Source organism: Anas platyrhynchos, chromosome 17, assembly GCF_047663525.1.
Source record: "Anas platyrhynchos isolate ZD024472 breed Pekin duck chromosome 17, IASCAAS_PekinDuck_T2T, whole genome shotgun sequence".
NCBI classification, from domain to species: Eukaryota; Metazoa; Chordata; class Aves; order Anseriformes; family Anatidae; genus Anas; species Anas platyrhynchos.
The window spans coordinates 453682-463565 of record NC_092603.1 but is presented as its reverse complement, the minus strand read 5'-3'; the positions used below and the strand labels follow the sequence as shown (position 1 = coordinate 463565).

Below are 9884 nucleotides of genomic sequence, written 5' to 3'. Positions count from 1 at the left end.
CAGGCCACGCCCCCCGCGGCCGCTGATTGGCTGCGCCGCGCGGCGGGCGGGAAACGGCGGCAAAATGGCGGCGCGAGGCCACGCCCACCTCGGAGGCCGGAAGTGAGGCGACGCTCTATGCCCCCGGGCGCGACTCTATGGTTTCTCCCCCCCCTCCCATTGGGTTCTATGGAAGGGGCGTGGCTTAGGGGGGCGGAGCGAGCCGTGATTGGACGAGGCGCGTGCCAATCACCCTCCAAGCCCCGCCCCTTGCCCCAAACCCGGAAGTGCCCCCAGATTCCCGCTCCCTTTCGCCCCGCCCACCCCGCTCGGGCGGAAGTGACGCAGAGGGGGCGTGGCCTCAACAGGAAGCCGGAAGTGACGCCCAGGTGCGGGCCCAGGTGCGGGGCCGGGAGCTGCGGGAGAGGGGGGGGGGGGCTGGGGGCCTGGCCACGCCCCCTGAGGCCTGGCCACGCCCCCTAGGGTCTGGCCACGCCCCCTGAGCTTGGCCACGCCCCCCTGGGGTTGGCCACGCCCCCCAGGCCTGGCCACGCCCCCTGTGTGCTGCAGGCCGGCGGCGGAGCACTGTGATTGGCCGAGATGGAAGGGCGGGAAGCAGCAGCCAATGGGAGCGCGGCGGCCACGGAGGAGGCGGCCAATGGGAAGCGAGCGCCCCCAGGTTGGTCCAATGGGAAGGGAGGGCGTGCGGAGCCGGCCAATGAGGGGAGCCGGGCGGAGAAGGAGGCGGCCAATGGGAGAGCAGCACCACAGGGTGTGGCCAATGAGGGAGCAGGGAGCTGCCAGCCGGCCAATGAGCAGCTAGAAGGGCGGGGAGCCAGCGAGGATTCAGCCAATGAGGACGCAAGGAGCCGGGAGCCAGCCAATGAGGGCGCGAGGCCACGGGGAGCGGCCAATGAGAACGCAGCACGCTTGGAGCCGACCAATGGGGAGGCCGCGTCGCTCCCTGGGCCGTCCAATCAGGCGGCGGCGCCGGTGCCGTCAGCCAATGAGGCGTGGGATTGGCGCAGCGAGGAGGCGTGGCTCCGGGAGCCCTGCGGGGACGAGGACGGCGACCAATGGGAGCTGGGGGAGGCAGCCAATGAGAAGGCGGGAGGCTGGGAGCCAGCCAATGGGAGCGCAGAACGCAAGGAGGTGAATGACGTCAACCAGAACCCAAGTGACGTCATCAGGGGGCCCGAAAACCCAACAAATGAACCCAAAAATCCAACTGATGTCAACGAGAACCCAACTGACGTCATCAAGGACCCCAAAAAGACGACTGGAGACCCCAAAAACCCAACAAATGACCCCAAAAACCCAATGGGGGACCCCAAAAACCCAACTGACGTCATCCAGGACCCCAAAAACCCAAAAAAGGACCCCAAAAACTCAATGGAGGACCCCAAAAACCCAACTGACATCAACAGGAACCCAAGTGACGTCATCAAGAGTCCCGAAAAGCCAACTGAAGACCCCAAAAACTCAACAGGGGACCCCGAAAACCCAACAAATGACCCCAAAAACCCAACAGATGTCAACGAGAACCCAAGTGACATCATCCAGGACCCCAAAAACCTAACAAAGGACCCCAAAAACCCAACGGAGGACCCCAGAAACCCAACTGATGTCAACCAGAACCCAACTGACGTCATCAAAGACCCCAAAAAGCCAATAGGGGACCCCAAAAACCCAACGGAGGACCCCAAAAACCCAACGGAGGACCCCAAAAACCCCACAGATTACAACCAGAACCCAACTGACATCATCAAGGACCCTCAAAACCCAACCAAGACCCCTCAAAAGTCAACCGAGACCCCCCAAAACCCAACCAAAGACCCCCAAGACCCAACTGGGCCCCCCCAAAACCCAACTGGGCCCCCCCAAGACCCAACTGGGTCCCCCCAAGACCCCACGGAGCCCCCCCAAGACCCCCCAGCCCCCTCCCCGTGGTGGCTCAGCCCCGACTCCTCCTTCTCCAAGCAAATCCTCCGCCCCGGCCGCGGCCTCGACCGCCCCGCTTGGGGTTCCCTCTGCCGGGTCCTCCTGGAACCCCCCCCGGGGGGCGACCCCATGCCGGGGGGGGGCCGTTGGCTCACCCTGCGCCTCGGCACCGCCGAGGGGCGCTGGGCGGTGGCGCTGGACGCCTGCTTGGAGACCATGACCCGCGGCGAGCGCGCCCGCCTCCTCCCGACCGGCGCCGAATCCGCCGTGGTGGTCACTTTGGGGGGCTTCACGCCCCCCCCCGATTTTTGGGAGGCCGAGGGCGACCGCTGGGCCTCCGTTTTGGCCCGCAAAGCCCGCGCCAAAGCCCTCTACGGCGCCGGCGCCCTCATCCCCGCCGCCAAAGCTTTCTCCACCGCCCTCCGCGCCGCCGCCGCCGCCGGGGGGCCGCCGCCGTTGCCCCCCGCCCGCGCCCACCCCAAAGCCGACCTCCACGCCGGGCTGGCCCTGTGCCAGTTGAGGCTGGGGCTACCGGCGGAGGCCGCGGCCAACGCCGGGAAGGCTTTGGCTTTGAGGCCGGGCCACGTCAAGGCCCGGTACCGGCGGGCGTTGGCCAAGGCGGCCATGAGGGATTTGGAGGGGGCGGCCGCCGACCTGGCCCTGGTCCTGCGGCAGGAGCCCGGCAACGCCGCTGCCAGGAGGGAGCTGAGGAGGGTCCGGGGGGAGGCCAGGGAGAGGGATGCGAGGCTGGCCAGGGGGCTGGGGAGGCTGTTCGCGTGAGGGGGTTTTGGGGGATTTTGGGGAGATTTGGGGTCATTTTAGGGGATTTGGGGGAGTGTTGGGGGAGTTTTTGGGGTGTTGGAGGAGGTTTTGGGGGGGTTGGGAGGACATGAGGATGGCCAGGGGGCTGGGGAGGCTGTTCGCATGAGGGGGTTTTGGGGGATTTTGGGGAGATTTGGGGTCATTTTGGGTCATTTGGGGTGATTTTAGGGGATTTGGGGGAGTGCTGGGGGGGATTTCGGGGGTTTTGGGGAGGATTCGGGGGGGTTTGGGAGGACACAAGGATGGCCAGGGGGCTGGGGAGGCTGTTCACCTGAGGGGGGAGGGGGTTTTGGGGTCGGTTTAGGGGTTTTCGGGGAGTTTTGGGGGAGTTGGGGGGGTCTAGGGGGGATTTGTGGGCTTTGGAGGAAGTCTTGGGGAGAATTTGGGGGGTTTTGGGGAGGATTTGGGGAGTTCGGGAGGGCATGAGGATGGACAGGGGGCTGGGGAGGCTGTTCGCATGAGGGGGGAGGGGGTTTTGGGGTCGGTTTAGGGGTTTTCGGGGAGTTTGGGGTTTTTGGGGGGAGTTTTGGGGGTGTTGGAGGGGGTTTTGGGGGTGTTGGGGGGGATTTGGGGGAGGATTTGGGGGGTTTGGGAGGGCATGAGGATGGCCAGGGGGCTGGGGAGGCTGTTTGCGTGAGGGGGGAGGGGGTTTTGGGGTCGGTTTAGGGGTTTTTGGAGTCATTTTAGAGGATTTGAGGGAGTTTTGGGGGTCTAGGGGGAGGTTGGGGGAATTTGGGGAGGATTTGGGGGGTTTTGGGGAAGGTTTCAGGGGATGTGAGGCTGGCCAGGGGGCTGGGAGGCTGCTTAATGATGGAGGCCAAGCCCAGGAGGGGATTTTGGGGAGATTTTGGGTCATTTTAGGGCTTTTGGAGGATGTTTAGGAAGATTTTGTGTGTCTTTGAGGGGATTTGGAGGGATTTTGGAGGTTTTGGGGCAGTTTTGGGGGCATTTAGTGGAGTTTGGGGCCTTTAGGGAGGCCTGGGGCACTTTTGGATGGAGTTTTGGGGAGATTTGAGGGGATTTGGGTGCTTTGGGAGAGTTCCGAGGGGATTTTGTGGAATTTTGGGGGGATTTTGGGGATATTTGGGGGGATTTGGGGCATTTTGGGGGGGATTTTGGGGTCGGGGGGGGGCACGTTGCCATGGAAACGCCAATTTGGGTGGGGGGGCCCAGCCTCAGCCCCCCCCCGCTGCTAATAAACCACTTCGTTAATTGGGGGCCTCTCCGTTAATTAACGGGGGCGTTAATGAGGAAGGAAGGGGGGGGGCGGCCGCCATTTTGCGCCTGTCCCGTAATCTGCCTAGCAACAGCCGCAAGCCCCGCCCACCCCCGGCTCAAGACGGAATTTTATTGGTCCGCCCGCGCGGCGCGTCACAAAGGAGGGGGCGGGGCTTCGGCATGCGGGCGTTGCCATGGAGATGGGGGCGGGGCCAGGGGGCGGGGCCTCGCGGAGCGGGGAGGGGAGGGGGGAGGGAGCGGCCGTTGCCATGGAGACGCCGCTGGGCGCCGCGGGCGTTGCTAGGCAACGGCGGGGGGCGTTGCTAGGCGGCGGTGAAAGGCGGGAAACCGTTGCTAGGCGACCGCAGGAGGCGGGAAAACGTTGCTAGGTGGCGGGAAACCGTTGCTAGGCGACGGCGGGTGGCGGGAAACCGTTGCTAGGTGATGGCGGGAGGCGGGAAATCGTTGCTAGGCGACCGGAGAAGGCGGGAAACCGTTGCTAGGTGATGGTGGGGGACAGGAAACTGTTGCTAGGCAACGGGGGGGGACGGGAAACCGTTGCTAGGTGATGGAGGAAGGCGGGAAACCGTTGCTAGGCAACGGCAGGAGGTGGGAAACCGTTGCTAGGCGACGGGAAACCGTTGCTAGGCGACGGGGGGGGCAGGAAACCGTTGCTAGGCAACAGCAGGAGGTGGGAAACCGTTGCTAGGCAACGGTGGGGATGGGAAACGGTTGCTAGGCAACGGCAAAAGGCAAGAAACTGTTGCTAGGCAACGGTGGGAGGTGGGAAACTGTTGCTAGGTGATGGGAATCCGTTGCTAGGCAACGGCGGGAGGCTGACAACTGTTGCTAGGTGACGGTGGGGATGGAAAACCGTTGCTAGGCAACAGTGGGGGACCAGAAACCGTTGCTAGGCAACAGCAGGAGGCAGGGAGCCGTTGCTAGGCGACGGTGGGAGGCTGACAACCGTTGCTAGGCAGTGGGGAGCCGTTGCTAGGCAACAGTGGGGGACAGGAAACCGTTGCTAGGCAACGGTGGGGACGGGAAACGGTTGCTAGGCGACGGCAGGAGGCGGGAAACCATCACCGGGCGGCGGGCAGGCGTTGCTAGGCACCGGGCGGCCGTTGCTAGGCGACGGCGGGGGGGGGGGGGCGTTGCTAGGCGACGGTTGCTATGGCGACGGTCGCTAGGGCTCCCAGTCGTTGTCGTGGTGCTGGGCGGCGATGATGATGACGACGGTGAGGATGGTGCAGAGCACGATGGCGGCGATGCCCACGGCCAGGCTGATGAAGGAGAAGTTGCGCGCCTCCCGCGAGGCGATCTCGGCCGACACGATGTCCCCCCGCGCCACCGCCGTGCGCACCTGGGAAACGCCTCGTTAGGGGGCTAATTAGAGCCCCCCGGGGCTTAATTAGAACCCCCCGGGGCTTAATTAGAAGCCCCAGGCCGCCAAAGCCCTTAATTAGGTCGTTACAGGGCTTAATTAGGTCACTACAGGTCTTAATTAGGTCTCTTCAGTCCTTAATGAGCCCCTCTCAGCACTCAATTAGCCCTCCAGCCCTTAATTAGGACCTAATTAGGACCTCTTAGGCCTTAATTAGGTCCCTCTAGTGCTTAATTAGGCCACTACAGCCCTTAATTAGGCCACTACAGCCCTTAATTAGGCCACTACAGGTCTTAATTAGGTCTCTCCAGCCCTTAATGAGCCCCTTTCAACACTCAGTTAGCCCTCCAGGCCTTAATTAGGACCTAATTAGGACCTCTTAGGCCTTAATTAGGTCCCTCTAGTGCTTAATTAGGTCATTACAGGTCTTAATTTGGTCACTATAGGTCTTAATTAGGTCACTCTGGGTCTAATGAGCCCCTCTCAGCACTCAACTTGCTCCCCAGCCCTTAATTAGGACCTAATTAGGACCTCTTAGGCCTTAATTAGGTCCCTCTAGTGCTTAATTAGGCCACTACAGCCCTTAATTAGGTCCCTCCAGCCCTTAATGAGCACTTTTCAACACTCAGTTAGCCTTCCAGCCCTTAATTAGAACCTCTTAGGTCTTAATTAAGTCCCTCCAGCCCTTAATTAGGCCACTACAGCCCTTAATTAGGTCACTAAAGGTCTTAATTAGGTCTCTCCAGTCCTTAATGAGCCCCTCTCAGCACTCAATTAGCCCTGCAGCCCTTAATTAGGACCTCTTAGGGCTTAATTAGTCCTTCCCAGCTCCTAATTAGGACACTCCAGCCCCTAATTACCCCCTTCCACCCCCTAACTCCCCCCTTTCATCCCCTAATTCCCCCCCCCACACCCCTAATTACCCCCCACACACCCCTAATTAACCCCCCCGGCCCCTAATTAACCCCCCCCAGCCCCTAATTCCCCCCCCACACCCCTAATTAACCCCCCCGGCCCCTAATTACCCCCTTCCATCCCCTAATTACCCCCCCATCCCCTAATTAACCCCCCCAGCCCCTAATTACCCCCTTCCACCCCCTAATTACCCCCTTCCACCCCCAATTTCCCCCCCCACACCCCCAATTCCCCTCCACACACCCCTAATCCCCCCCCCATCCCCTAATTACCCCCCTCCATCCCCTAATTAACCCCCCCCAACCCCTAATTCCCCCCCCACACCCCTAATTCCCCCCCCACACCCCTTATTACCCCCCCTACACCCCTAATTAACCCCCCCACACCCCTAATTACCCCCCCCCAGCCCCTAATTCCCCCCCCACACCCCTAATTACCCCCCCTACACCCCTAATTAACCCCCTCCATCCCCTAATTAACCCCCCCAGCCCCTAATTACCCCCTTCCATCCCCAATTCCCCCCCCCCAGCCCCAAATTCCCCCCCCCAGCCCCCAATTACCCCCCTTCCACCCCCCAATTCCCCCCCCAGCCCCTAATTACCCCCTCCATCCCCTAATTAACCCCCCCAACCCCTAATTCCCCCCCCACACCCCTAATTACCCCCCCTACACCCCTAATTACCCCCCCTACACCCCTAATTACCCCCCCTACACCCCTAATTAACCCCCCCAGCCCCTAATTACCCCCTTCCACCCCCTAATTCCCCCTCAGCCCCCAATTACCCCCCCTTCCATCCCCTAATTCCCCCCCCCAGCCCCCAATCCCCCCCCACACACCCCTAATCCCCCCCCCATCCCCTAATCCCCCCCCCCATCCCCTAATTAACCCCCCCCCATCCCCTAATTAACCCCCCCCGCCCCCCAATTAACCTGCACGGCCTTGACGATGGCGACGACGCCGGTGGGCCAGAAGCAGCAGAGGGTGGTGAGGACGGCGATGGGGAGGTAATCGTGGGGGGGCGCCCCCCGAGGCCCCCCCTCCGCCGCCACCCCCCCCCCGGCTCCCCCCCCCCCCAGCGCCACCCCCACGGGGCCGGGCAGGGGGCCGGGGCTGGGGCCGGGGGGGGCGGCGCCGTAAGCCTGGGGGGGGGGGGGGAGGGGGAGATTAGGACACGCCCCCTATCAATAGGCCACGCCCCCTCACATAAGCCACGCCCATTTCTATAAGCCACGCCCCTTTCTATAAGCCACGCCCCCTCCTATAAGCCCCGCCCCATTGGTGATGCCCCCCCTGCCCTTAGGTAGGCTCCGCCCACCAGGCCACGCCCCCTACCAATAGGCCACGCCCCCTGGGTGAGGACACGCCCCTTTGTATAAGCCACGCCCCCTTGTGTAAGCCACGCCCCTCCTATAAGCCCCGCCCCCTCGGTGACGCTCCCCTGCCCTTATGAATGGGGCTTCACCCAGGCCACGCCCACTAAGCCACGCCCCCTCCCACGAGACCACGCCCCTAAGCGAGGCCACGCCCCCTCCTCGAAGGCCACGCCCCCTCCCATAAGACCCACCCCAGCCGTTCTCCTTAAGCCCCGCCCCCAGCCCTGAGGCCCCGCCCCCTTCTCCTAGTCCCGCCCACTCTCCTTAGGCCACGCCCCCTCCCACGAAGCCCCGCCCCCTTCCTTTCACCTCCACCCCCCTTGGGGCATCCCCAGCCCCCCCCACCCCATAACCCCGCCCCCCACTGACCCCTCCCCTCCCCATTGACCACGCCCCCTTCCCAATGACCCCGCCCACTCTCCTTAGGCCACGCCCCCTCCCCACAAGCCCCGCCCCCTGCCTCTTATCTCCCCTCCCCAGCCCCCCCCACCTCTCTCCCAGGCTCCGCCCCCTCCCCACTGACCACGCCCCCTCCCCACTGACCCCTCCCCCTCCCCACTGACCCCTCCCCCTCCCCACAAGCCCCTCCCACTTCCCGAAGCCCCGCCCCCTCCCCTAAGCCCCGCCCCCTTCCTCCACCTCCCACCCCTCCCACTGACCCCACCCCCACCCCATTGACCCCACCCCCTCCCCCAAGCCCCTCCCACCCCCCAAGCCCCTCCCTTCCCTAGAAGCCCCGCCCCCTCCTCTCACCTCCCACCCCCACCCCTCCCATTGACTCCACCCCCTCCCACTGACCCCACCCCCACCCCATTGACCCCGCCCCCTCCCTACTGACCCCGCCCCCTCCCCACAAGCCCCTCCCACTCCCCCAAGCCCCTCCCCCTCCCCTAAGCCCCGCCCCTTCCTATTCACCTCCCACCCCCACCCTCCCACTGACCCCACCCCCACCCCATTGACCCCACCCCCTCCCCACTGACCCCGCCCCCTCCCCACTGACCCCGCCCCCTCCCCATAAGCCCCGCCCCCTCCCCCAAGCCCCGCCCCCTCACCGGCCCCACGGGGTAGACGGGCACGTCAGGCGGTGCAGGGCTGCAGCTGGAGGGCAAAGGGGGGGGGCGCGTAGGGGAGGGGGGCTGGGGGGGGGGGGGGGGGGGGGGAGCCCCCATGGGCTGGGGGGGGGGGGCGACGACGGCGGAGCTGGGGGGGGGCCGGGGGAGGGTGGCGTGGTGGGGGGGAGGGGGCCGTGGGGGGGGGGGCCCCGAGGGGGCGCCCACCCCCATGAAGCCCCCTGGGCAGCGTCGCCACCCCCGCCAGCAGCCCCGGCCCCCCCGGGGGAGGGTGGCAGCCCCCCGCGGGAGCCCCCCGCTCCCGGGTGAGCTGGCCGCCCCCAAGCCCCCCCCCCACCCCATCCCAAGCCCTAAAGGGCCGGGGGGGGCCGGGGGGCCGTAGGGGGGGGGCGAGGCGTGGGGGGCCCCCTCTGGTAAACCTGGAATTGGGGGGGGGGGGGGGAAGCGGTGGGGGGGTTAAAGGGGGGGTTGAGAGGGGTGGGGGCCCCCCCCCCAAATTGCCAGCCCCCCCCCCCCCAAGGCCAAAAGGGACCCCCAAAAGGTCGCGGCCCCCCCCCCAAATGCCCCCCATCCCATAGGGGCCCCCCCAAAGGTTCTCACCCCAAGACAGATGCCCGAACCCCCCAAATCCTCCTCAGACCCCCCCAAACCTCCCCTAAATCCCCCCCAGCCCCCCCCAAAGACCCCCCAGGCCCTGCCAGAGACCCCCCAGCCCCCCAAACCCCCTCCATCCCCCCCAAAACCCCCCCAAAACCCCCTCAACCCCCCCCAAAACCCCTCAGACCCCCCCAGACCCCCCCAAAACCTCCTAAACCCCCCCCAAAACCCCCTCAACCCCCCCCAAAACCCCCCCATCCCCCCAAAAAAACCTCTAACCCCCCCAACCCCCCCCAAATCCCCCCCATCCCCCCCAAACCCCCTCAGACCCCCCCCAAATCCCCCCCCACCCCCTCCATCCCCCCTCCCCCCCTTTTTTTGGGTCACCCCCCCTCCCCGCCCCCTCCTCACCGGGTTTCTCCGCCGCCATGGTTTAGACAAAACGGAGACCAAAAATCAGCGGGACCCCCCTCCCCCCCTTTTTTGCCCCCTTTTTTTCCCTCCGGGCCCGGCCTGGATCGCGCGGAGCGGAGCCGGGTGAGGAAAACCCGGAGTGGATAGAGGGAGGGGAACGGAGCCGGGGC

At 65.0% G+C, this 9884-nt stretch overlaps 2 protein-coding genes across 4 annotated transcripts; one reads left to right on the top strand and one right to left on the bottom strand.

Moving 5' to 3' along the window:
- The first annotated feature begins 84 nt into the window (after positions 1–84).
- FKBPL (FKBP prolyl isomerase like) lies at positions 85–2724 on the top strand. 3 transcript variants are annotated; one of them, XM_072024820.1, is made up of 2 exons: positions 85–368; positions 550–2723. In XM_072024820.1, the coding sequence occupies exon 2, from the start codon at positions 580–582 to the stop codon at positions 2698–2700; it is 2121 nt and encodes a 706-aa protein (XP_071880921.1). In that variant the 5' UTR covers positions 85–368; positions 550–579; the 3' UTR covers positions 2701–2723. The 3 variants fall into 3 exon arrangements, with proteins under 3 accessions (XP_071880921.1, XP_071880920.1, XP_071880922.1); XM_072024819.1 differs by having other exon boundaries at positions 85–380; XM_072024821.1 differs by having other exon boundaries at positions 297–380; positions 522–2724.
- Positions 2725–4070: 1346 nt separating this feature from the next.
- PRRT1 (proline rich transmembrane protein 1) lies at positions 4071–9730 on the bottom strand. Its single transcript, XM_072024716.1, has 5 exons — positions 9712–9730; positions 8983–9122; positions 8686–8769; positions 7190–7399; positions 4071–5323 (listed from the first exon to the last, which is right to left on the bottom strand). The coding sequence occupies exons 1-5, from the start codon at positions 9728–9730 to the stop codon at positions 5147–5149; spliced, it is 630 nt and encodes a 209-aa protein (XP_071880817.1). The 3' UTR covers positions 4071–5146.
- Positions 9731–9884: the final 154 nt, after the last annotated feature.